The sequence below is a fragment of the Pezoporus occidentalis genome, unplaced genomic scaffold (genome assembly GCF_034315485.1).
Source record: "Pezoporus occidentalis ecotype Australia unplaced genomic scaffold, CSIRO_AGI_Poc_V1 ctg216, whole genome shotgun sequence".
Taxonomy (NCBI): Eukaryota; Metazoa; Chordata; class Aves; order Psittaciformes; family Psittacidae; genus Pezoporus; species Pezoporus occidentalis.
In genome coordinates, this window is record NW_026914029.1 from 321,789 (window position 1) to 349,320 (window position 27,532).

The following is a 27,532-nucleotide window of genomic DNA, read 5'->3' on the forward strand; positions in this document are numbered from 1 at the left end:
TTCTTTTTTCCTATGGATTTCCACAGCCTCTAACTCTCTTCCACTCCGTTGCTGGTATCTTTAGACAGTCACTTCAATTAATGTTGGACCCAGCAGCTTTTAAATATAGACTCTCATTTGACTGCAAGCAGGATGTGAGTAACTCAAATCAAAGCTGGTAAGTCCTGGGCATGGCTTTGTGCTCTATAACCTGTTTATCATAAATACGCTGTGGGAATGCTGGGATCCGACCATTCCTGAGGCTCTCTGGTGCCATATGAAACCTCACTGAAGCAGTTACAGAGCTCTTGCCCTAGATTTCATTGCAACTTGAAAATGGAATCTCTTTTATTCATGCTGGGCTGTCTCAATCGGCCATGACCAGCAGCAAGGGAATGGGTTTTTCTGCATAAGAGGAAACAAAGAGGCCGAGCATGGTTTGGCCACAGCCCTTCCAGGGGCACTTACCTCCTGCATTGGAATTCCATCATTTGCCCTCAGTTTCCCTACTCTGTTCTGAAGATCAGAGAAACCTTTAAGCAAAGTTCAACTTTACTCTCCAAATCAAAGTCAAAACCTGGGAGCAGGGGATGTACAGACCGGCTTTGGCTTAATTATGGTCAATTATGGCCTCATCCATTTATTTTGTACCTTCTCTCCTACCGTGAAATATGATTTAACCACTTGAATTGGAATAGGTTGTTTCCTAACTTGTGCTTTTCTAGTTTTGTTCTGTTCTTAATCAGTGTTTGAGATGAGCCCCATGAGCCTAAAAAGAACCAGGGATAGACAAATGCCCAAGTAACCTTCAGCCCAATACAAGTAAAGGAATGCTCAGCCAGAAGAGACTTTCACTGACCTTTGCTGCATTGAAAACAGAAGCCTCCACTAATCTGGCTGTTTAAAAACCAAACCCACCCCAAGCAACCCCACAAGACTGCTTTGTACCTTGGTATTTATGGAAAACCTTCTTGGCAAAGTTAAACAGAATACATTAGTACAAACCTGAATATTATTCACAAAGATGATACAATGAACTCCATCAGAGCTGGATGAGGGGGATCATCTCCCCTTCTCTCGTTAGAGATGCCACTGTCACATTTTAGAACTGAAACAGAAGCTTGCTGGCTTTTTGCATGAAGGCTGCCTTTGGTTCATGGTGAGACTATGTAGATTGTGCTCCCACAGTGCCCAGAGCTCCCCTCATTCAACCCTTTTCTTCCTCTCCCTTATTACAGGTATCCTGTAATAAAGATACCTGTAGAAGCAGCACAGAAAAGGAGTAGTTGGATGGACAGAAAGTGCAAAGGAATGTTATGCTCACTAGTGGCATACAGGTTAGAGGCAGCCAGTGACCCGCGTGTGGCTTGCTTGAAGAGCATGTCTTAAGAAGGTAATCATGATGTAGTTCAATATAGCAGTGGTAATGTCTGAATTACACAGAGAACACCAGGTTCTTGCTGCCTCATTCTTATTTTCCCTTTCCTCAGCAAAAGGAGAAGTGATGCCACTTAGCTTAGGCAAAACAAATGCAGCAATGGCATATCCAGCGAGGCCCCAAGGAACCAAAGCAGGTTAATGCAGAACACTAGAAAATAACACTGACAGTCCAAATGGTCAAGTATCCAAAATACTGTATCCAGGAAAAGTTAAGACAACTCAATTCATATTGGAAATACAAGAACACTACATTATGCTACATTAAAAAAACTCCTAAACCACAGCATAGTTCTAGTGTTGCTTCCGCATCTTGCAGCCTTATATCACCCAATGCTGTTCAATACTATCAGCACGTTTCCAATGAGTCTCTTTAAGCCAAGAGAACATGTGTTTTCTTTTACCACCTACAGAGAAGTTGCAAATGCCACTACAAAAGTGCTTTTGTATTGAGCTTTTGCTTTCCCAGCTCCAGGAACAGTTGCCCTGGCTCTGCAGCTTGAACCTGGAAAGCTGCTGTAGCTGTCACACTGGGTTAGTGCTTTAGGGAACTTGCAGAGGGGTAGCAAACGTTGAAGTCACTCTTGTCACCTTGGTGGGACTGAATCCAAAAGCCATCCCTGGCTGTTTCTTGCAACACCAAACCCAAAGTGTTGGTCACTGGCAAGAAAACTATGGTTTATGTATAAAAAAGTTGACAGCTCCTGCCATAAATGTACAAAAACTATCCCTGAGTGACTCTGTTCTGTGTCTGTAAGACCTCTTGTGACAAGGAAATTGCTGAAGCTAGCTGGAGAGGAAGGAGATGCTGTTCCACCTGCAGCTCTTTAGCACACTCTGCAGTAATACTGACATGCTCTGACAGTGCCCGACTGGAGCAACTTTTGAGCTCCTCTCTGTAGCTTGAACAGTAAAAAAATAGCCCCATTCCTGACCCGCTGCTGGCATCACCTATTTATACTGGCAATAGAAACATTACCTTTTCTGAAGTAACCAAAATAGATCTTTCTTTGCCCAAAATTGAGGCTGTGGGATTTTTACAAAAGGAAGGGAGAAGGTAAAAAAAGCTTGAAGATATCTCTGCCTTTCCTGGCCTCCTTCCCCCATGGAAGTATTTGGCTTTAATTGTCCTGAAAGGGATGTCTCAGCACACTCTGCCTCCACTCTAAGCCTCTTTCCAGCACCAGGAGACGCAAGAGGCAAGCCTGCTTTGTGCAGATTAGACTGAGGGGTTACCTGCGTGCAGTGAGCTCTCTCTAAAGCAGCGAACAGAAGCAATCCTCCTGGCCTGATGCTGCCTGCTCTCTCCTGTTAGACAGAGGAACAAGAAGGTAAGTTTACAAGAGGGCTGAGAGCGTTAGTTGTGTATCAGTACCTGTCGCTGCAGGCTGGTCACATCCCTGTTCTGCACCAAAGTCGGAGCCAAAAGCACAAGACAATCACACACATGTAAAAGTCACCATGCAGGCCTGGGGAACCAGCTGCTGAGAGGAAGATCCCCCCCCTGAAGTCCATCTATTGCTGGTGCTGATGTATCAGCACCTTTTTTTGTCTACTAGTAACACCTACTAGTAATGTCTACTACACGTTTACCTAACGCTGTCCCTCTGGTGGGTTTGCACATTGTGGCTGTGTCCCTGCAGCACAAAGAGAAGGCAATTCCACAAACTTCCACAGCCCGCAGTCTCTTGGGAAGCATTAGAAGGCTTCCTCAGTCCAAGGACAGGTTTAGGTGATCCTGCTGGTGTCTCCGGAGGCAGGGGAGATGCGAGTTGGGCAGTGAGGAGTTACTTTAAACTTTGGCAAAGAAAAAACAAGATACAGATAGGTAGCTATCGAGTTCTGGTGTGTTCCAAACTCTTCCAAGCGCACTTAATTCATCCTTTGCTCTTGTTTCGGGTTCCTGGAGGAGGTATTTGCACACTTGCTTTTGCTGGTTTGTGAGACTCTCGTGGCATCTTAGATGACGAATGAAGACTTGTGCCTGAAGTCACCCTGCAACAAAACAGTGCTGGATGGAGGGAGGATCTAGCACCTGCAACGTGCCCATGAAAGGTAGATCCAATCTGTGTCAGTACCAGGATCCTGTCCCCCTTCAGGCAGGTAAGAAGAAGACACCAGTCACTGACCAAGGGCTCCTTCTGCTGTCCTCCTCCCAAGGGACTTTCTCATTCCCTCCTCAGAATCTCTGCTACTAGGGAGAGGCTTTTTCTGCTCTTAATCTTAGCGATCTATCCAAATCCCAGAATGGAAATTCTCCTGTAACAGCATTGTGGCCTGCCCACTTAATCCAATGAAACTCATCCTAAGGGGGTCAAGCCATGAGATAACGGAGGGAGAGCAGAGCTGCATTTGATAGCTGTTGGCATCAAGCCACTCAAGGCAACTTAAACTGTTCATCAGTTCTAAGGAAATGACTCAGCCTTCACCCTTCTGTCTCCTCTCTGTTCTGCATCCTTGGTTCTGAGTGGTGCTCATGTCTAAGAAAGCCTCTAGGTCCTAAAAAAGCCAGTAGTTCTCTGCCCACCCCCTTCCTCTCCTAAACAGAGATGTTAAATGCAAATCATTTGTTACCTCATCATCTGTCCGGATATAGTTAACGCCATCAGGCTTTGCTGGAGTCTTGTAGCTGAAATAAAGGGAAAGATCTCATTTCTGGGACAAGAAGACTGCAGGGTTTTGGAGGGGAGGACAAAAATCAGGACAGGACTCGTGCTGCAAAGCAGCATTTAACATGAAACGGTGAGAAGCTTGGGTTTCCATATATTATCTCTTCTACGGGTTCAGTAAGGACATCAAGGCTTGTTTCTGATGCTAATGCTGTTGGTTTGAACATTTTAATGTGCATTCTAAGAGTTAGTTTTAATCCCAAATTGAGCTTCTCACCACGAGTGAGATTTCCTGTTGAGAGCCTCCTCTTCTGCATACATTTCCTATGCATGTCCTGATGCTTTTAACTAATGGTGCAGTGAGCTCTGTTCATGCCATTGTAGCCCTCATTATGCCAACAGCATGTAACCCCTTGGCCAAAGCCCTGCAGGCTTTTAATTGTGCTGGTCCCCCCTTCCTGAGCAAAGGCTGAGGATATCAGAGCACAGCATCCACTCCTCTGCCTGCTCTTAGCAGCAAGCACAGGAGGAGCCAAACCAAATGCTCCTTTAGGCAAATAAACCTTCAGCATGGTGTAGGGCTGACAGTGGGGGATTGGATGCTTTAAGAACTGCTTGGCCTCTACTCTTTGGGAGGAAGCAAGGAAGAAATATGTCTGAGTCAGGCATCAAAACACCCTTTAACCACCAGTTTCTGGCACCTTCAGACTCCTTCACGCAGGCTGTGAGACAGGGACTTGTCTAAGGACACTCTTACCTTTCCCCGCTCTCTTTGCTGTTTGCAAAGTAACCCCTTCTATAGGCACAGCAGATACCAAGGGTGATGAGCACCAAAACTGCCAGGACCACCAGGACCCCACCGATGATCCCTCCAATGTTGAGGTCATCTGGCAAAGAGAAGCCATCGATTCACATTTAGATTTACATACACTAAAGTGACATCTCTCAAGTACTGTAAGTAATGCATAGGGAACTGATTCCAAGACTAAAAGGGTCATGGATCTGAGCAGTGTTTTGATGTTTCCCTGGATTTTTACTTAGCTTTTCCTGTGTTTAGAGCTATGAGAAAGCAGGAAAGACACTTGAGGATGTCCCCCTTCTTTCCCTATGGTGATGGCAGCTTATTTATGGGGATCTATTAAGCAGCATTGATATAGAGCCACTCACAGACTTCCATCTCCTGCTCCTCACACTTGGCAAAGCCGGCATCATTGGTTGCTATGCAGGAGTAACGGCCCGTGTCCCCTTTGTGCACAGCATGGAAAACCTGGCGAGGAGAAAAGGGAGGGGAGGAGGATGTGAGAAACAGAAGGCACTGCGAGGGCATAAGCATGGATAAGCTACACTCCCAGGCGTCTCAGTGAGCTGTGAGACATCTTCTCCTTCAGCACCAGGATCTTCCAGCATTAATCTTCCCCTTCCCAACTCACCCGCCTCCTACACAACCTTCTTCATGTTAGACCTCCCTTGACAGCTATGCAATGGCCTCGTACTCCCCCAAGCAGCCCATGCCTTGCTGCTGTGTGCCAGGGCATTACCAGAGTGCCTGTGCTGGGGTTCAGGGTGTAGGAGGAGTTGTGGGATTTGGCATTGGATCTGGAGTCTGGTGATAGAGGTTCACTGTTGCGGTACCAGCTGTACGTGGACTTGGGGTAGCCTTCGCTCTCGTGGCAGTGAAGAGAGGCTGTCTTGCCAACGGGGACAGCTTTAGGCACAGTGCATCGAGGAGTCATAGGCTTCACTGTGGGAAAGACACAAACCATAGGAATGCTGCTTTCTAAGGTGCTACAAAGCCATCAAAACCTGCCCTTATTCCCAGCTGCTTTTAACCCAAACGCAGAGGGTTTGGACTCTGGAGAGACCCAGAGCCCTTTCTGTTAGGCAGGTATCTGGATTTATAGCGGTACCTTGGACCGTGAGCTGGATGTTGATCTCATCGATGGTTTTGGTATCAGCAGGCGCTGCCACTTCGCAGCGGTACGTGGCAGTGTCCATCCGGGTGGTGTTTTTGATCACCAGCGATGTCCTGCTCAGGATCTCTGCCCGAGTCACAAAGTCCCCTGAGGCACAAGAAAGGGACAGAGACGTTTCAGGGCAGTCACACAGACCGGTTTCGGGGTCTGAATTAAGTGGCTCAACTTGGAGCCTGGAGAGCCACCTAAAAGGAACCTAATGCTTGGAGTTAAGAGCTTTCACCAGTGAGCACAAAGGGAACCGATGCTACTAAGTAAGAGGATGAACTCTAGAAGGCACCACTTCAATCTCCAATCATGGCAAAACTGAACTTCCAAGACCCTTAAGGTCTCGTCTCCTTTGGAAGGTTCATTTGGATGTGGCTGTGGTCCCATCTAAAGCACTGGAGTGTTTCCAGATGGAGTCAAGCCCTTACGGCGGTGCTGGGTTTGAGTTTCACCATCAAGCCAAAGAGTCTGCTTCGAAGCAGAAGATGCCATATGGGAAGGTGACAAGAGACAAGTATGTCATATGGGAAGACAGAAAGGGTCAGTGTCTGGTCCTGAAAGCTCAGACACCCAGTGACCACCAGTCATTTATGGCCAGAGCTCCTGCCTTTACAGGCTTGTGCTCAGCTCCGTTGTTTCTGAGGCTGCTTTGGAGGCTTCAGGACAACAAATCTCCCTACCCTGCATTTTATTGTCGAAGAATACATAAGAGGTTTCCCCATCCCGGATCTTCTTCCACTCGATTCTGGGATCTGGTGTTATGGTGGATTTGATGATGCAGGAGAGCTCAACACCTACCAGGAGAACGAAAGGACAGAGATTAATAGGAACCAGATGTATTTTTCTCTGCTTTAAGCAGCCTCGCAGAGTGTTTTATTAGGAGATGCTGCCCACGAAGCAATGCCTTTCATCTGCCTCACAAACAGAAACACTGCTGGCTTCCAGGAGCTATTGGGGAAGATGGATCTTGGCCAGCAAAAATAACAGTTGAACTATGGAGAGAAATGAACACACTGTTCTCTGCGGGCTCTATCTTATGGCAAACAAGCCCTTCTGACAGGGTGAGGCCAGAGCACTGTCCTGCTGCTAATCAGAGCCCACCACATGAGGCAGGGATGCAGAATCTCCCTGGGTGGTGTCTGGGGATGTACTAAGGACCACGATGCCTGGGGATAACTGCAGCAAACCCAGTCCCTTTGAAGCAGGCACTGTCACCTCCATCTCCTCTACAGGAGAGGGTACTGCAGCAGGTTGAGGGGTGCTTTACCCACTATCCCATTGCACATCTGTAGGGGGGCCAAGCTATCACATACTTCCCGACCTGCTTTCCAGTGTATTAATTGCAAGGCAACTGCCATTCCTCCTTTTGGGATCCAGTTCAAAAAAGCTCTTAGGGAGATGCTTTGCCAGCGGCTTGACTTCAATAAACCATTTCCATCAAGAGCTTGGCTAAACAGGGAGCTCCAGACATCTTCTTCAGCACTTCTGTGACTCTCAGGCTCCCTAAGCCCCCAGGAAACCAGATACCACAAGCCAGAAGCAAGCTCTTTCCCCCCAGTTCTTTGCACTGCAGCCAGGACTCACTCTGGAATTCCTGCACCACGGGCTTGGTGTTGCTGGATGTCAGCTCCACAGCCAAGAGCCTGTAGCCTGGAAAAGCAAACAGAAGGTAAGGAGCAATAGCACAGCTCATAAGTCACCCAGCTGGAAACTGGTGTAAATAGAGGGAAAGGGAACTGGAGTTAAAGGGAATACATCATCAGATGTTTCAGGTATTGAGTAAACCAGGGAAGGACTGGGATTCAGGAGGAAACTGGGTGTTGTGGTGGTTGCAAAGCCCATCAGCCCATGGTATTCTCAGAAGAGGCTGATCAAAGGAGGACGATACAGGAGGAGGATGCACACTACAACAGGGGAATGCCAGGGCCCCACATGCAACTCTGCTGTTCAGACCTCATTGGAAGCTACCTCTTGAAGAAGGGAACTGTGCCACAAGGCACTGACACATCCCCTCTGCTGAGCCTCTCATCCTCTCAGGTGCTCTCTCTGGGGTTGGGATCCTCGCTTGCTCCCTTGACATCACACACAGATCCCACTAATCCCAGCAACACCCCCATCACCAGAGGACACAGAACAACCTTGGATCATGTTCTCAACAACACCATAGGGCACGTCACACAAAGCATTTGGTTGCTTCTGCTGTGAGATTCCTGCTTCTGGGACCAAGAGAGTTGTGCTTGAGCTCAGTGTGGAGATCCTGGCTGGCACAGGTGACTCTGCTAATGCATTTAGCTCGGTCTTCCCAAAAGGGGGAAGCTGGAGGTGCTGCTTTCCTTCTTGGCCATGGAGCTGCACCACAAAGACCTCTCCAAGACCTGAAGCAGGAGATGACTATGGAGCTGCACGGCACCTGAAGAGCCACAGAAGGCGGCTTGCATAGCATCCGCCTGGTCTCTGCTATCCTGTATGTGTTCCTTTTGGAAAAGCCAGAGAAAGATGGGGAGGGAAAAGGTTCCTTAAAGGAAACCTGTGGATTTTGTTACATGTTTTTGCTCACACAAGATCTGTTTCAAGTATATGAGAGTCCTACAATATAAGTGCGGTTAAGGTGGGGACAGTCATACCCCAGTGTTGTTGCTCTGAAGGAGTTACAAGTAGAAGTATTCACTCCAACAGTGAGACTCCATCAGGCTCCAGCCCTTCATTCCTCAGGAATTGCTCACAGCTGGCGTTTTCCCACCCACTAAACACAAGAGATTTAGGCCTATCCCTGAGGGATGACAACAGATTTCAGACAGAAGCCGAGCCCTTGGGGTTCTGACACTATTACATGTATTGACTGCAGGCAGAGATCAATGTGGCTCCTCAAATCACTGCTGAGACAGAGTTATTCTTGTGTGCGTGGCAGAGAGGAGCAAGGAGCGTGCCCTAAATCACAGGAGAGGAGCTGAGCACCTTCCTGCCTCTTCTTAGCATTCCTTTTGGGGTTCCTTGTCCCCCAGTCTCCCTAGGGCTGAAGGAATCTGCACCAAGGCAATGCTTCCCAGCTGCTCAAGGAGCCAGAGCATCTGTGCTCTTCCCATTTCCCTGGTGTTGGCACACTTATGGTTTGCTTGTTTTAAATCCTCATTAGTGGCCAATGGCACCTTTTAAACTGAGTATTCCAAAGACGTTCCTTTAGGCCTCTTTGAGCCCAGTGCAAATAAGCAGCAAAGGATTTGTGTTATGGCAGTCTCACTTCAAAGGCCTCGGCATCCAGGATGTGGGGAACAGCCGGGCACAGGCACGCATTCCTTTCGGGAGCAGGAGGCATGCCACAACAGACACACCTCCAGCTCTGTATGTGCTGCAGCTCGGAATCCTTACCAGCTCTGTATGTGCTACAGGCTCGGGCACACATATGGCTGAATCCTAAATGCCATCAGCTCTCCGAAATGGAATCCAGGACAAGGCAGTGAAGTCTATAGCATATTCTTACGGCACTTCTTTCAGCCTCTGCTTGTTGCTGTGACTCATGGCATCTGAATCACTTCAAAATGCTACTCAAACTATAGCATCAGGAGAAAGCTTTACAGACAACTGCACTGCTAAATCTCCTCCTTCTGCACTGGGTTTAAAGCCTGACCTTCCATCTCCTTCCATCCCGACCTCCTCTCTGTTTAAAGCAGAGCGCAACCCAGCGATGTACTGTAGGTGTTAGCCATGCGTTAGCACACTTACGCCTGCCAGCCTGGAGATGCCCCCCTGCAGCAGCCACCCTCGATGCTGTGAGCTGCAGGGGAAGCGGTGGTGACAAGGACAGTGCAGAAGGGCCGATGAGAGCAGCAGGCAGGAGACAAGCACTGCTGCTCAGGGCAGCCCAGCCGACCCCAGTGCTGCCCTTGCCTTGCAAGTGATGTGTGCATGCGGTGGGGAGGAAGCAAAGTGTTCAATGGGAGATGCCTCCAGAGGGAAAGCAGAGGAAGCTGCACGGTGCTGGGCTGGGGAAGGCAAGGAAGGTGAGGGCAGGTTTCTGCCATCAGCTTGTTTGGAGGAAATCACCATAAACCATCAGGTTTAGAAGCATCTGGCCTCGAAATGCCTCCTTTTGTGTCTCAGCGCTTCAGGCTCTTTACCCTCCCTCCTCTTTCTCCCCAGCACATCTCTGTGATTCCATGCTTGTGCCGGTGTGGACAAGGTGATGTAGGCAACACAGCAAGCAGGACTGAGATACCAAAACGTGCCTTCTGGTATGTTTTGGGTAACCAAACCGCCTTGGGGTCTCTTCTGCCCAACCTTCCCTTAGCTGGGGCTTTGGGAATAGCTTACGGGCTTAAACCTGTGCTAGATAAAGACTGGATTTATATAGGATGCCTAAATGTTTTGTAGCGCTCAGTCTTCCCATTCAGCCCTTGTCTCCAGCCCAAGGAGCTGCCTTTGTGTTTGCTCTGGCATCATAAAGTTGATGATGATGCCATCAATTTCAGGCTTTTAACCCAAAGTTGCAGGTTAAAAACCCCTTCCAAGGAGCAGGCGGGTGGAGTGTGCTGATCAATGACCGGAGCGAGCTGCCTGCCTCTCTCTTATCCCAGTTTTCCATGGCAAGCCAAGCCTGACTCAGGGGTGGGCTGCCCGGCTGGAGAACAATGTAGATGTGCAGGGAGAGATTAGCACACAAAAGCTGAGGAGTGTCTCCATTCAAATCAAGTAACAGATGGACCTGGTCTGTGTGGGAGCTGATAACGGGTATAAAAAGGCCATCACCAGGCTGTGGCCAGGCAAAAACCCCACTCAGGCATAAATCCCCAGGGCTCTCAGAGCTGCCTATGTAAGGCTTTATTTTTACCAGCCAGCAGGACTGATTTTAGATGCATGGCTTGTACCTCTCAGTTAAATCGGTGCCAGCTCTCTGACAGACACCTACAAACAGAGATGTGCCCGCCTGGGCAGGGAGCATGAAGCATAATTAACCTAGAGGAGGCAAATGCAAGCCTTACAGAGCAGGGTTTGGCATTCCACGTGGTTCTGCCTTTTGCTTTTCTCCTCTTTTAGGTGGCTGATGGCACTCAATCCTTCCTTATGCTGATAATAAAGGAGTATCTGGTGGTGTCGGCAGGACCAGGACCCCCCAGGACAAAGTTGCATGGGAGCCCATGGAGTGTTTTCAGTCATCTGAAGATGTAAGGATGTCACATTTCACCCTTGATTCACTCTCTTCCAGTGCTAGAGAAGGCAAAGGAGATGCCTGTCTGCAAGTAGGGTACATGCAGTTCTGGATTGCAATCTTAGCCTGTTTAAATCTCCAGATTTAAATCTCCTGATTTAAACTAGCACCTTAAAGACCTGCCTGTGCGTGCTGCAGATAAGGTCCTGTATTAGCATACGAGCCATGCACAGGCTTTTTTCCTCTCTTTTCCCCTCCCTCTTTTGACAGGAGGATTTACTGTTCTACTCACAGCTTACACAGCCACACTTGAGAGTTGCTATCAAGGAGATATAGAGCCCTCTTAAGACAAGCGCCTCCCTGCAAAGCAGCCTCCTTCTCAGACAAACATTCCTCCTCTCTCCCAAGCAGGAGATTCCATCATAGAATCATGGAATGGTTTGGATTGGAAGGGATCTTAAAGATGATGCAGATCCAATGGGCAGTGACACCTTCCACAAGGGCTTCTGGAGGTAAGGATTGCACAATCCTTGGTTGCCATTGCTTATGGCACTGCAGGCTGTTTAGAGATAAGGTCCCACGTATCTGCACCCTCACAGAGACGAGACAGCTTGTTCCCAAGATGAGATTCACACACCACCCACTTGGCAAATCCTCAGCCCCATGCAAAGAGGGAGGCACCATGAGCCGTGCTGCAGAGCTGTCTGAACAAGAAGAGTTCAACTTACTCATGGTCTTAGCATGAGTCTGAGCTCTTGGCTGGACACGTTGAGCTTGGACCTCATCCACCAGCAGGTTCTCGTGCTCTGTTCTCCCTAAAGGAGCACAGATACTGTACAAGAGAGCCTGGAATCATGGCTGGCATCCTGGGAAGAAGGTTGAAGGGCACAGCACACCCAGCCCATCTTATTGGAACAGCTCTTACCTCCCAGAACAGACATGGATCAAGAGGCCAAAAGCCAGCTCCACAGAGGTGTCTGAATGCTGTTGACATCAAGGGAGAGATGGGCAGTTAATACATGAGGCTGTGCACGCCTTGCCCAACGTCCCAACCTGTGCATGGTCTGGTCTTAGCTCTCCTCTTTTCCCAAGCTCCTACCCTGGGTTTTGGCTCTTCTCCTGGGAAGGACTGAGCGTACGTGCAGTATGGGAAGGAAGCAACACTTGGGTGGATGACTAATACCTAATCTTGAAAGAGATTAAGATGGAAGCAGCACAGGCTAGAGGGTTCCCAGCATGTCAGATTGCCTCTCTTCCTGCAGGGTATTTTAGGCCATCTTCGGCTCAAAGAAAAGATGGAAAGAGAATTTGCCCCTCAAAATCTGGGAGAGGGAACAGAAAGGGAACGGGGCACAAAGCTGCTGTTGTGCATTAGGTACCACTAACCAGGGATTAAGCCTTGCCCAGTTTATTCTGCCTGTGAGGTCCAGCCCCTCACACAGATGCCTTGCAGTGTTAGGCTGATCTCAAAGCTATGTGGCTCCGAGGGAAGGCCACAGGAGAGCCTCTCGTTGCCTCTGCACTAAGGCTTTTTGGCAAAAGCCATTAGAGAAATAAGGCAAGAAGGAAGCACTGAGCTCACTTGACTGGGAATGTACCAGCACGGTTGTGTCGTACCGGGTGCTGCTCCTGCCATTCTCATCAACAAATGGACAGCACAATTACAGCTTCAATCTGGGCTGGTTCCCAGCCAGTCCACACCATGACCATGAATTCATTCACACAAAATGGGATGTGAGGGGAGCTCATCTCATCCCTTCCTCTGCATGGAACACAACCAGCTGGGTCCCTCAGGTTCCCATCTGCAGTGTTGCTTTGTGGTGGCTTTCATCATCACAACCCTTCAGGTCCAGTGTCCACTCCACCTCAGTAAGGATGTGCAGTTCCAGCTCACTGGAGGGAGCACTGAGGACCAGGAAATCAAAGGAAGAGTAAGGAACAGTAAGGAACACAGCATCTCAACCCGCAGTGGCTATACCCTTCTGTGATCTGCTGGCTGGATGGGAGCGCCTTGCAACAGCAAAGGCTGGGAGCAAAACTGGTGAGCACTGAAGACAAGTGGGAATTTTTGCATAGGGCAGACTTGAAACCAACCCTTCCTCCCTATTCCCACTTGCCTTCTTGCATTGTTTCCCTAGCCAGCCCCAAGAGTTGCCACGCAGGCACATCCTACGTTATTTCTCACTTCAGCAAGTCCCTTTACTCCCCAAAGTGGCAGATGCTGGTACCAAATTAGTGCCAAGTGGGAGGGAACCAGCAGATAACTGTGATAAGGAGCCAGGGGCAATGGTCTTCTTCCTGTCCTCTCCCTTCCTCCCAGCAGGGCTCTGGTTGCAGCGGACGCGATAATGGAAGTCTCCTTCAATTCAGTAGCATGGCAGGGATCTGCAGCCTGGATAAAGGGGACAGAGTGAACTCTAAAGGGGAAAGTAAGGGGAAAGGGGGCAAGTTCCTTTATTTTAGTCTTGTGTGGGAATGTGACTCGGGGATTGCTGAGGAGCTCATAAGCCCAAGTGACATTTTCCAGGCTGAGCGCCAGGTGAGGCACAGCCTGGATCCCAGCAGGTATTTGACTTCAGGAGGAGCTGGGGATGCTCCGGACCTGCCTGACCCTGCCTCTGGAGCAGGACACATCTATCAAAAGCCGCCTGAAATGCAAAGACAGGAAATAAGAGGATATGCTATCAGCCCCAGGCTCTGCCATGCACTTTGGTGTCTGGCTCTGTCCCAGCCATCAATACAGAGACTCGCAGGGTTTTAGCCTATAATCCTCTATTTCTCTGTCTGTGACTCTAATCTCTTGATCCTCTGTCCTCCCCCAGCTTGACCAACAAAACACAGACCTGAAGTTCTGCTTATCAGAGAGCAAGCGTGTCATCTTCCTGTGGAAAACGGGAGTTGGGAAGACAGCGGGAGCCATCAGAGCCAAGAGAAGGGAACAGGAGAGGGCGTGAGCAAGCACACAGAGGACTCCTTTATGACAAGGCTGAAAACAGCTCTCGCTTTGAGGACGTGATTTCCAGCTTTACAGTGTCTTTTTTGTGCGTATAATTCCAGTCTCGGGTAGAAACCAGTTGTCTGTCTCCTGTGCAGCACAAAGCGTGCACAAATGAGCGCTGCAAGAGCCTGATGGCAGGCACCAAGGGGACATCCACATCTGCCTATGAGCGTGCGACCAAGAGCCTGTGAAGCCGCTGCCGTCATTCCAGGCAGGAGAGGTGGGGCTGTCTTCCATAAGGCAGCCTGGAAGCGTTGGAGCGGCTGTGTCGGAACAAAGGGTGCAGATCCAAAGGGGAAGAGGCATTCTGCCTGCAGACATGTGAGCTGGGGCAATGCTATTCTAGGGGCAGCCCTGACTCACACGGCCAGATTTGAAAGGACTTCCCTTGTTAACATCAGCCTGAGCACAGGCTGCATGGGGAGATGTGCTGCACGCTTCAGGAGGGATTGTATCCTTGGGAAGAGCAGCAGGGAATTAAAGGGAGCCCAAATGAGCTCCCAGACAGAGAAGATGGGAAGCTTGACAAAGGGCACAATTAGGAAGATGCTGCAGAAAAGGGAAAAGGGAGGAAAGTAATGCTCTGTCAGAGCAAAGAGCGAGGAGCAAAGCTATTCTGGCTACTGCCAACCTGGGGCTCCTGGCCAAGGCAAGCTTAGCAGAGCAGAAATGAGCCTTTGGCATGGAGGGGTTAAAAGATGGCTTGTGCTGGGGAAGCTGAGCTCCCCACGTCTCTGGGAACTAACTTCTCCCAACCCCTGACTTGTTTTTCTCCTTCAGCATCATCTGCTGCTATTTTTAGCAGAGAATTCTCTCAGCTGAATGCTCCCAGTTGAGTCCCAGGCAGAGGCCCTTTTCCCACAGCCACAGCCCCGCAGCACGCACTGGTCCCCAGCTCAGCTTAGCTCTGGTTTGTCCCCTGCTGCCTTTGGGGGTTAGGTGTCCCTCCAAAGCCAAGGGGGACAATCCCCCCACCAGCATGCTGCAGGCATAAGAAATGCACTCACGGCCCCTAAAAGCCAGGCTGCGATCTGGGCTGCAATCTCAGAAGCAGCTAAAGAAGAGGGAGGACTGGACTTGGTTTAAGTGCTTGCAGGAGTATGAATGGCCAAGAAGGTGGGAAGGAGATAGAAGTGATTGGGCTGACTTTAATAACAGGATCTGCTGCTCAGCACTCAAATCTCTTTGGATTCATTCCAGTTCCTCCAAGGGAAACCGTGGAAGCCTTTTATTGTTCATAAAAGTTGCAACTAAAATCAGACTAGATAAAGCTTAAGGAAATACCTCTCAGAGGACAACCCTGCCTTGGCTGCTGGAAACAAATGAGGTAACTCCCTTCCTCTTCACTGGCTTTCTTGGGGGCTTTACTCCTCCTTAGCCCAAATGGCCCATCAGTCCATCACTCCCTTCCCTTGGCCCCTTAGCTCCAGAGCGAGCTATGTGCAATGAGCAATGTCAGTGAGCATCACAGGGTAGCGACGCTCAGAACCTCCTTTATCTCCACCTTGATTTCACACCTGCCTGCCAGACATGGGATGTAAATCAAAAGGCCAGATCAGGGCACAGGGATGGACAAACAGGAATGAAGCCCTGGCTTGCCTGTGCAGGTAAAGCTGAGTGACCTGCGAGGATCAAGCACTCTGGGGCCTGTGAATGAAGCAGCATCAGTTGGTTGCAGCAGAGCCACAGTCAAGATGGTCCCTCTAACAATGGCCCCTTCTTGGTCAGAGGATCTGTGGCCTGTGTGTCTTGGAGCCGTGTCAGTGCAGCAAACAGCTTTGGAACATATTTGTACTCCCTGCAGCAGTGCAGAAGCCAGCCCAGACACACAAGAGCAAGCTGGGCTCTTTTCTGCTCCTCGCCTCAGTGCCAAGTTTCCAGCTCTGCTTGAAACCTGTGGCCGAGCCCTGCTCTGGCAGGGGTGAAGGGAGAGGACAAGGCAGGGTAAAGAAATCCTCTGCTTCCAGCTCATGTTTGCAGGGATCTGCAGCTGGGTGCAGGAGAGGGGAGCCAGACTGCACCAACACTGCACCTCTGAGGGCCCCAGGAGGGCTAAACCTGCCTTTGCCCTTCTCCCCAGCTATGCTTTAATGGGGCTGCAGCAGTGTTCACCTGGACACGCCACAGATGTTGCACAAGGGCTTGTCCCAGAGCCAAGAGGAGCCCAGGGTTTCTCTCCCAACCTTCCCATCCGCATCCCAACGCATGGGCACTTAACCTCCGATGCTCCCTTGGAAATGCCAGAGACAGCGTTTCAGGGATGAGCATGTTTCCCCCTCACATCTGCCCCCTGTAACAGATGCTGCCAGAGCATCCCTCTCCTGGCTCTGCTCCCAGCTGAAGGACACAATAGGCATTTGGATGCAGCCTCCACTTCCCCTCCCAGACAGCCTGGGGGACATGGCACATCAGAGCCAAGCTCCGAGCACAGCTTGCCAGCCAGCGACACATCCCTCCCGCTCATGGCCTGCCTTTTCCTCCCCTCCCCATGGAGCTGAACCACTGCTACAGTTGTTCCTGGCCATGCAGGGCAAGTCCCAGCAGCATCCAGCCCAGAGCCAGCCCGATCCCTCTCCAGATGCTGCTAGAACTGAGTGACATCCTGGATTCCCACCCCTGCTGCCCAGGGCGCTGGGTAATGGGACCTCTCCTGTACCTCTCTGCCACGGAAGCACACTCTTGGCCTTCCCCTTGGTCATTCCTAATAGCATCTATGTGCAGTTAACTGCTGCAGGCACAGAGAGGAGCAGTTCCACCGTGCAGGAGGTTCGACAAGGGCTCAGCAAGAGCTGGCTGGGATTCTGCTGGAGAACCATTGTTCTGTGTCTCTGGAAATAGCTCTGCTGCATCCTGGAGCCGTGCAGCCTGTCTGGCACCACTTGTGTGCTTCAGAGGCAGCAACAGAGGGTGAGAAAAACCTGTCTGTGCGCCCTTTACCTTCCACGGGCTCCCATTGCCACATCAAAGCACTGCCTCAATCAAAGTGGGCAAGCAACAATCCCCAGCTCCAGCCAGAGGCAGACACATCCCATCGTGCTCCATCTTTAGCCCAGGCCCTCCTGACAGCAGGAGGAGAGGCAGGATGCAAAATCTCATTGCAAGCACATCAGGACACGTTTCCTGGCCTCCCATCACTCACATGGGAGCTGTGTCCTTGCTGCTCAGCATCCAGGTACAAGCAAAGTCTCCTCTGCCTGCTCCCAGCACTGTGCAAACCCCCAGCTCCTTTCACAAGCAGCCCTCAGACCACCCTGAGACCAAAGATCACCTTCCTACGGCACCCAAGGGACCGGAGCTCACCCAGAGCAGCTTGCCCAGTGGCTGTAAAGCAGTGGGTCCCTATCAGAGCAGGACAAAGTCACAGGAGCTCAAGGGTGCAGCAGCATCAAGCATGGACCCTCTGCAGCCACCACGTGAGCAACATTGAGCTTATTGTTTTAATAAGGATCCTTTGAAATAGCTCCTGTGTGAGAGGCAGCTGAGAAAATCCAGCCTGGCTTTGTTCTGTCTGGGGCAGAACCAGCCTTTAGTTAGCAAACCGCTGTTAACAGCCCTGTCTCATTAGTCAGTGTTTAGGGACCCAGGCTGCCATTGTTCAGAAGCCTGGCATTGCAGGCAGAGCCTTGGTAATGAGGCCTCCAGGAGATGATTCCTCCTGACAGCCCCACAATGACCTAGAAATCCTACTTAATTCCCTGTCAGGGAGGTGCTGGGGCTGATTGGAGAGGGATGCTGCGGCCTCTGCTTGCACTGCGGGCTCTGATGGGTAGCAAAGCTCCCCCCATAAAGCAGAGGGGAAGCCCCCAGGCTCCTCACTATGGTTTGTAGCCTCATCTGAAATCTGTGTTTAGCATAAAGGTAGAGGCAAGAGCAGGCACCTGGAAACAGCCTGGGCTCCTTTGAAGCCCCCTCAAAGCAGCACCTGGATGTGGTCTTCTCAGTGCAATAGGCATCACCTCCTCTAATGGGCTGCCCCCCGTGGCAGGGGGCTGGAATCAGATGATATCTTTAAGGCCCCTTCCAACCCAAACCATTCTATGCCTGCCTGCAGACTGTGCCAAAGCCAAGCTCCCTGCCTCAAACAGCTCAACCTTTACTGGTGTTCCCAGGCCTGGAGCAGCTCACCGACAGCATCCAACAGACTGCAGAAGCCGACTGGAGTGGCTCAGGTATGGATGTGGGATGAGCAGCAGCTCTCTGCCCTATTCCCTGGGGGCTGGCACAGGCTCGGGCTGCACACACACTGCTTTCAAGTGGTTTGCTTCCAACAAGCAGCATGTGTGTGTGGTTGGGAACCTCTAGGCTGCATGGCCAGAAGATGAGGTAGGCTGGAATGTGGGCTGGATACAGCTGACCTTGAAGACCATCCCCTATAAAGACCCTTCCAGGCATGTGCTTGGCAGCTGCTTGAGACAGCAGAGCAGGGACTAAGGCAGGAATGCAGGAGCTGAATGCAGTGTCTGTTCAAGAGGGGTCTGAGGGCTGCCTCCCATGTGGGCTGTCGCTGATGCGCTCTCTCACAGACCCCTGCAGAGGAATGCATCGTGTGCGCGGCTGCTCATCCCAAAGTGCAAATGTGGGGAGGGCACGGCTCAGCCCCGCACAGGCTCTGCTGTCGGGAAGGAAACCACCAGCCAAAACAGCGTCTAGAGACAAGGCCCTCCAATGTCAGCACCAGAAGGAGGGCTCTGAAAGGGAGAAGCCAGCTCACTGTGCACTAGCTCTGCTGGCACAGGCAGAGGATGTGCCTCGGAGACATGAGGAAAAGCCATATGCTGAGAAAGCAAGGACCAGCTTTATTGTACCCCTGTGTTCCCAGCAGAGATGTGCTTTAAAGACTGCCTTGCGAAGCAGGAATCGAATCCAAAGGTGCCTCTTCCTCGCTGTCATCCCCTCACCAGTTATCTCCAGCCTGCTGCGTGAGCCAGGAGATGAAAGGATCATAACGCCACTTCTCTTCCCACTTCAGAACACGCTTACAGCTTGCTGTTGAAGAGGACGACACTGGAGCCTGGGGAAGCAGCTGTAACTACTGCTTCTCAGTGAGGGCCCCAGGAAAAGGAAAGCAGGGAGGGAGGAAAAGAGGGAAGCCTTTGTAGCAAAGATGTCCAGAAGATGACAGATGTAAGATGTATGGCATGCGTGTGAGGCTGCGCCAGGAATTGAAAAGCTCTTGGGAAACATTTAAGCAGCCAAATGATGGGATGTTTGTCACCAGAGCACAAGAAGCTCCACAAACATGCTCCCCTCAAGCGTGCAGTGTTACAGCCAACAGCAGGGATCCCCTTACGTGCTGCACGCAACCCAGCTCCAACAGTTGAGGTCAGGTCACCCCACACCCTCTCCCATAGAGCCTCCTGCTTCATCTCTGATCTTGACACCCATCTCGCCCCTTTGTAGAGCTACTTGTGACCAGGGTGAACCCAGGTCCAGCTTCCCTTTGTCATTCCATAGCTGAATCAAACCATCAGAGCAGCCAAACAGGATCTGGTCCAAATACTTGCAGGAGGAGGAGGCTCCAGGAGCCTGCAGCACAGCACCAGCAGAACAATCGCTGTTGTTGCTGAGGCGGGCGAGGAGCATGGCTCATCACAAAGCAAGCCCCCAGTCCTCCCATGCGGGAACACACTGGGCTCTGGAGCCCCCTCTGTCCCCTGGCAAAGCCCCAGTGCTCCAGCCCTGGATGGGTGCTCAGCTGTTGGCTCGGAGAACCGAGGTGCAGTTGGCAACTGGATGCACTGGGGCACCTCAGAAGCTGCTGCCAGCCCAAATGCACACTTCAAAGGGCTTATCTCGCCCTGCTGTGTGGGAGAGATGTGGGTGAGGACAGCTGCGTGCTGGCCAGGCCCACTGGAGCATTCCCAGTGGGAGAAGAGAGAACCTGGTACCTGGTTGAGCCTCCCCTCCAGCACACGCAGGCAGAGCTCCCTGCTCTGATGGGATGTGGAAAACTGGCCCAAAAGAAGGGGGAATGCCAGCTGTATAAGGATGCTTCCCAACTCCAATAGTTCTGCTTGAGGGAGAATCAGGAGGTGATCACAAGGTGCTCTGCCTTTCATCTCCACATCACCAGTTCAAAGGCAGCTCCATCAGCACTGACCAAGCAGAAGCCAAGTAATAGCTGTTTGTTTGTGCAGAAGGAATGAGATAAGCCATTGCTCCTTGAGAAACCAGCCCAGCCCCATTGAAGTGCTCTATATGCAACCTCAGCAGAGTAACTAAGACCAGAAAGGGAACAAACCAGCTCCTCTGCTGGAGGAGCTACTGGAGCAACAGGGAGATCCATGGTTGAAGCCAACAAGCTGGCTTCAAGACGAAGACCAACAGGATCCATGGTTGATCCATAACTTGAAGCCAACTTGTTTCCTGCTGCATGTGTATTCTGTTATCAAAGCACAGACCACTCAGGCCAACAGGGAGCTGTGTATTTATGACTGCCTCCACCTCAGTTGGTGGTATCTGAACCCCTCAACAACAACAACCCACCCTTCCAAGGATGGGGGGCACCAGTGGCCATAGCATCAGGGATGATCCAGAGGTACAAGTCACTGTTGGGGCTCCCCTTGCTAACGTGTTACTGATGCACAGGACCTTGCTTGCAACAGAGCGGGTGTTTGCCAGGCTCTAACACAACAACCCCAAACAACGTGGTGTGTAAAAAGTAGTATTCCTCTTTGGGCTTCTGCAGAGATCAATGCAGAGGGAAAGGAAGGTGAAAGCACAGATTTAAGTGTGTATTAAGATCCTTTGCTAGGCTAATTGCAGCAAGTGATGAATGGGTCCTTTGGGTGCCTGTCACTGAGTGGGGATGCTAATTGTTAGTGAGATTTCACTTCTTTTCCTTTCTTTTGACAGCCCAAAGCAATGACAGAAACCAAGCCATGAAACAGAGGCTCCCATCACACAGGTAAGAGCAGTAACATCTCTCAAGGTCTTTGCTTTCCAACCGTCCCGTCCTAGATTGTCTCCATGGCTCATCTTGGTCTAAAAGATCAAGCAGAGCCTTGTTGCTGTGCACACACAATCACTGTGTCCATAGCTGTGTAACCAGCTCCACTCAAGTGGGTCTGAGAGAGGTGGGATGTGGCAGGAACCTTTCCCTTAGGAATACAAAGCAGGAGTGCTGAGCAGAGCACTGCTGGCTGTGTTAAAAGGTGAGACTGGCTCCACAAAACAACTCTCCCCCACGACATTGCTTGCCAGGCTTATTCCCTGTTACTAATGAAACCCATATTCAGACTTACTGTGGACATGTGGATTATTCTGGGCTCCTTCAGCACCCATTGAAGGACTTCAACCTGTGCCAGCCCCTCACCACCCTCCCTTTCACCCTCCAAAACAGAGTCTAAACCTAAGTGCCCCCAGTTTACATCCTCCTGTCAAGTGCTGGCCAGTTACAGAAGTCATTTCCACAAAGTTTATTAAGAAAGCCATGGGTGTTAGAAGCAGCTTAGTAATGGGACCAAATCCCCTTAGACCTCAGTGGATTTCTTTGGCTCAGCAACAAATCTTTTTTTAGGCCACCAAAATACACTTTTAATGGTGTGGTTAAACCCCTTGAAATACTGCTGAGCATCCTCAACTGTCACCTCTTAGCCCTGTGCCAAAGATACAGCAAGTCCCTGGCACAAAGCTCTGCATCTTCACATGAGCCAGCTGTGCCCAAATGAATCCCAAAGAGCCTTCAAAAGGTGCTGATCTCAGGTTTGTGCTGTAATCAGGTACATTGATGGGGGGGTGTGGGGTGTTAGAGCGTTCTGGCTTTAACTCCCAAATCCCTCGGATTTATGACTTAAAAAAGAAAAGAAAACCTTGAGCATGAGCTGAACACGATTTAATTTCATCTACTGCATCCATTGCTGCGCTGGAACCTTCATTTCCCCTTGTAACCACCTCTGTGCTAAGCCCTTTGCTCCAGCCCATGAGGGGCAGGCACTACACAACCCAATGCGTTGTATTATTTATACTAAGTGATTTGGGCATGACAGAACAATTCCCATCATGTTTCTAAGCTCACCTCAAGTACCTGTGGGCTGTCGGGTTACAACTTGTATGCAGCTGGGTTTTAGGTTGGTGATGCCAGCCCAGTGCGGACTGGACTCGGAGAGCACCCAGCAGCCCATGGGAATCCTGTTCTCGGGAGCAGGGGGCATTGCAGAGATGGGTTTTATCCTTTGCCAACTCCCATTTATGATTTTCCCTTCTGCCTTTGCACCTCTTTTCTCTGCCTGGTTTGGGTCACACACCAAAGCAAATCCCTTCCATACTCAACACAGCAGAGACCCTTCAGGACCGGTGAGGAACACCCTCCCTAGAGCTTACTTCTTGCCTTCCTAAGGCCTGGCTTAGGATGCTGCTCTAATAGGAACTGGGCACCAGCTCAGTTAGCAGCTGTCCAAGCTGTGTCTTAGACAGCTGAACTCAGCACAGGAGTCACACAAAGCTTACTTATAGCCCAAAACACAGCGAGGCAACCAGAAAGTCAGTGGAAGAGGGGATAACAGAACCTCAGCTGGCCGTTCTTGTGCAGGACACAGCTCCAATATCCACCTCCCTCAGTGCCTGTCCCCAGAGGAAGCCTGCTTGACCTCCACTTATCTAAAAGGAGGAGCAGAAGCTTGTTATCCTCGTCCTAATGAAGTCCATGGAGTACTTTGCTGTCCTGTTCCCCACAGATGAACTCTTTTGCTGGTAAGCCTCTAGAACAAGAACGAAACGCTCCAAACAGCACCTCTGACCCCAGGTTAATGCTGTGGGTGTTGTTAGCACTCTGAGGAGTCATAAGCAAACATTGCCCTGAGCTTTCCAGCCAAAAGGAGAGTCCAGTTTTCATGTCCTTGTTTGTTTTACTGAAACTGAAACCTCTGGTTTCCAGCAGGAGCCCAGCAGGTATTTCCCCTGCCCCAAGCACAGCTATTGCCAGAACTGCACCCAAACAGCAATCCAGCCCCTTTGGGTGAATGTGGAACTGTGTCCAGAACATTTATTAGCGCAATTAAAGCCATTAACTGGTTCTTAGGCCATGTCTCAGCAAAGGGATGGGTTTCGTTGCAGGGTACACACCCCCTTACTTCTCCACTACTCAGAACTGATGCTTCGTGGTTGAATTTGGGGTTGATCTCGTGTCTCCTAAAAACAGGATACCCCCTGGGGGTGCAGAGGGAAGCAAAACAGCCCTTATCAATTGGGAGAAGATGGTGCAGTTCAGCTTCCAGTTGATGGAGAAGCCAGATTGAGAATGTAATTATCCTAATGAATTTGCTATCACAGATACATCTCTTTAGCAGATGAACAAAGCAGGCCACCAGCTTGTAGGCAGAGAGCAGAGGCTGGACCTTCTGGAGGGGCACATTAGGAAGGCACAGTGCAGAGAAGGAGTCAGGATCCTCTTGGATCCTAACTCCCTCCCACCACTCCAGGCGTGCTCTGTAAGGAGTTCAGGGCTTGATGGAATTAACTGTGAGGCATTAGCTCTAAATATACAACAGGGAGGCTGGTTCTGCTCCAACACAGCAGGAGCAAGTGCTTTACCCTTTGGAGATGGATAAAGTTAGGGGCAAACTGGCAGGAGACCCAGAAACCAGCTTTTGCCCTGAGTTGTGAGGCTGAATGCAGGAGCTCCTTCCACTCTAGTGCCTTGTTGAAGGTGAGGTTTTTGGCACCACACCGTGTGTTCCTGGTGCACATCCTCAGTGTGTGGCCAGACCGCTGCAACTCAGCTGCAGGAGACCCGGAGTTCAACTCGGAGAAGGAAAACAAACAGAACAGTGAAAGAAGCCAAGTTCACCAGCAGAGCAGCAGCTCTTTCTCCTCGCTAAAGAAAACACATCTCACTCTTTAATCTACTTGAGCTCCAGTACCCAAGTCATTCCCCAAAGTATTCCAAGCAAGAGGGAATGCGCTGGTGTCACGTTCTCTGTCAACAGCTGTAAAGGGGATGCGCATCCAACCACCCTTTGGTGGTGATGCCAGATATTTCTTGCCCAAATAGGAACACCAAGCCCTTCCTAAGAATTTTTTGGAAGAGGTTCTTAAGCCTGTTGGCTCTCCATGCTGTTTGTGCTGGTTCTATGCTGCCTGTTGGAAAGCAAGCAACAGTGCAAATACGCCTTCCCATCAGAAAATACCAACAGGGCGACTGAACGCTGCCACCGAGTGCTTTTTGGCACTGACAGCTGACTCGGAACAGTTGCTGGTGGCTGGGACAGATGGACTTCAGAGAGGGAAAAAAAGGGAGAAGGAAATGGGAACTGCTCTGGAGAGTCTGAAAAGCATGTCACCAAAACCTCACCACTGAATCGAAGGCAGATTTGGATGTATTGAGCTTGAAATGAGCCAGGGACTTGCTGGATCTCCCCACTGAGGAGTACATCAACCTGTTTGTTTCAACTTGAGAGGCTGGGGAAGGGCTCAACATCCAAACCTTTGTTTCCACAGGGAAGCTTGCATTGGAGCTAGGGCACGACACTGATGTCAGCTGGAAGCCCCACTCTCCATCACTGACGCCAGTCTAATTATGACTGTGGCATGCCCCTGAGGAGCAGAGTCTTTACATGCTTTCAGTGCCTGGAGCTGGGTAAGCACTGAATGCTCCATTGGCTCCATGGCAAGGCTTTAAGACTGCGAGCAAGAGTAGGGGGCTGTTCTGCGCAATATCACCCTAGGAGGAGGCAATCCCTGCTCTGCACCTTGTATCGGCTCACCAGCACCTTCTAGCCTAAACCATCCAGGTTAATTTTGCACCTCGGTATCTCAGCATCCCATTAACTTCCTTTTGTGCCTGGTTTGTTCCCAAGTAGTCTGCTGGCACCAAGCACACCCTCATTGTCATGCTCCTATCCCACTGTCCAACACCAACCCTGCAGGCTTCAGTCCGTGTTTCATTTCATGTGCTGCTCACAGCACAACCTTAGTCCATCAGAGTGGGACAAACTTCTTGATTCTCAACCCCACTCTCCTGCACTTAGGAACCCAAATTTGAAGCAGCTGGAAATCACTTCCAGGATGAAGCACTTGGATTTGGCCACAACCCTTTGGATTTAAATGCAGAGCAAACCCTGGTATCACTTGGTTTACTGGCCAGAGAAACGCTGTCAGGCAGAGGTGTGAAACGAGTGGGGTTTGTCTGGCTAACGCAATGCAGGAGTGTCTGTAGCTCACTCCAGCTTTGCTATCTTTCAGGCCAGATTCAACGGGACACTCGGCACTGAGTACACTACCTTACAGACTAACTGTATGGAAAAGGTGCCTTAAGTCTGTGCTTTTTCTCCTTCAAAGTGAGCATCCGGATCCAGAGTCAGCACTTGGAACACCCTGTGATGCTCTGGGATCAGGCATCCCGATTCCTCCTGCTGCAACCATTTCTGCCACAAACCACAGTAAACCAAGTGAACAACAGACCGTGGAGCGCGTGACAACCATCTCCTCGCTGCAGATGAAAGAAGATGTTAGAGTCATCTCCTCACCGCTCCACTCACTCCTTTTTGGTAAAGAGTGCCCACATCTCTCTTCTTTCAGGCTCTCTCAGTTACATGGAGAATTGCTCGATAAGCTGTTTGAGATACTCCAATACACCTGAGTCTGAACTGACCTAAAGCAGTGATTTCTGGGTCGGCATTGCCCTGTGTGTTTCAGTGATCACTTGCTGCTTGTCACCCCAACCCCACTCCATCCATCCCCTTTCCTCCTGCTGTCTGGGCAGAGAAAGGGGGAGGGCAATCCAAGCCCACCGGCTGCTGTCCCCCTCCTCACCCCACACCCCCCCCCCCTCCACTATTAATAGCCAGACACCAAATGAGCCCAAATTCATTCCTGAGAGGAATTAGCAAATGTTTTTGCAATTAAAACTGCAAACATCCATGCGGGGCCCCCGGAACAATAGGCGCCTGTGCCTGGTCCTGAATAGGCACCAGTGTCCTCCCTGCCTGCCTGCCGAGCCTGCACATTCCTGGCACCCTCATCCCTGGTCCGGCTCCTTGCTGAGCTGGGCTTTGGGGGGTGTTTTTACCCCCCGCTCTCCCTCCCTCCTCGCCGCACCGCACTCCCGGCGCCGAGTCCTTGTCCCGTCCCGTCCTGCCCCTACGTCCCGACGGGGTTGGAGCAGCGCATCTATGCCGGGACAAGGCTCGGGGCAGCGCATCCCTCCTTTCCTCCCTCCCGGGATAAGGCTCGGCGAACAGCATCCTTCCCTCCTTCCCTTCCCCTCTCCCGGGACAAGGCTTGGGACAGAGCATCCTTCCTTCCTTCCCTTCCTCTCTCCCGGGACAAGACTTGGGACAGCGCATCCCTTCTTTCCTCTCTTCCTCCCTCCCGGGACAAGACTTGGGACAGCGCATTCCTTCTTTCCTCCCTTCCTCCCTCCCGAGGCAAAGCTTGGGGCAGCGCATCCTCCCTCCCTCCCCGGACAAGGCTTGGGGCAGCGCATCCCTCCCCTTCTTCCCTCCCGGGACGAGGCTCGGGCAGCGCATCCCTCCCCTTTCCCTTCTTCCCTCCCGGGACAAGGCTCGGGCAGCGCATCCCTCCCCTTTCCCTTCTTCCCTCCCGGGACAAGGCTTGGGGCAGCGCATCCCTCCCCTTTCCCTCCTCATCCGTTCCCCGGGGCGCTGCCGCCGCGGGTCCCCCGGTGCCAGTAGCGGGGCAGCTCCGGTGCCCGGGACTCACCGAGCAGAGGCAGGAGCAGGATCCGCAGCGCCATGATGGGAGGGAAGGAGCGCGGAGCCGTGCAGAGCCTGCGCACTGCCCCGCCGGCGGCCGCGCTCCCGTTACCGCAGAAACCGGGCGGGGAAGGGGCGGCCCCGGGAGGGCAGGGCCGGGATGGGGACCAGTGGCGAGGGGGGAGCCACCGGTCCTGGTCCTCCGGTTGCACACCCCCCCCCCCTTCCCCTCCCCAACCCAGCCCCGGGAAAGCCGCTTCCCATGGGAAGGGAAGAGGATGCTCCGTGCGTGGGACCGGCCGGGAGGAAGGGGCTGGGCAGGTTTTATGTGGTGGAGAGCAGGGAGAAGCTGGACGTGGGCTGGAAGGCAGAGGTTTGGGGTCAGGTTTTGCTCTAAAGGGAGCGTTTCCCCTCCTAAAAGCCTCTAAAAAGGGTTTGAGCACCCTGGTCTAGTGGGAAGCGTCTAGGGATGGATCTAGATGAGCTCGAAGTTCCTTCCAAGCCGAACCATTCCTTGAGTCTATACGAAAGGGGCATTTCCCTGCAAGAACCAGTCCCCAATCTGTGCATTTCACTGCAAACTTTGGACCAACCCTAAAAGACCTCCCAGAGCCTTTTCCAGTGATGGCGAGAAGCAAAAGCCATCAGGACCGGACACTGGAATCCAGTGCCTCAGCCTGGGCTAATGCTGGCTCCCACGTCACTGCCTGTCAGCAGCCTGTCATGATGGGATGTAATTAAGATGCTGTTGA

At 51.2% G+C, this 27,532-nt stretch overlaps 2 protein-coding genes across 2 annotated transcripts in view; one reads left to right on the forward strand and one right to left on the reverse strand.

Moving 5' to 3' along the window:
* Positions 1-27,532, forward strand: part of B3GAT1 (beta-1,3-glucuronyltransferase 1) — a 112,226-nt gene that overhangs the window by 76,513 nt on the left and 8,181 nt on the right. The gene's annotated exons all lie outside the window — the stretch shown is intronic.
* On the reverse strand, positions 921-26,903 carry JAM3 (junctional adhesion molecule 3). Its single transcript, XM_062619907.1, has 9 exons — positions 26,788-26,903; positions 7,571-7,636; positions 6,667-6,780; positions 5,933-6,085; positions 5,564-5,766; positions 5,193-5,292; positions 4,783-4,912; positions 3,991-4,045; positions 921-3,411 (listed from the first exon to the last, which is right to left on the reverse strand). The coding sequence occupies exons 1-9, from the start codon at positions 26,819-26,821 to the stop codon at positions 3,376-3,378; spliced, it is 891 nt and encodes a 296-aa protein (XP_062475891.1). The 5' UTR covers positions 26,822-26,903; the 3' UTR covers positions 921-3,375.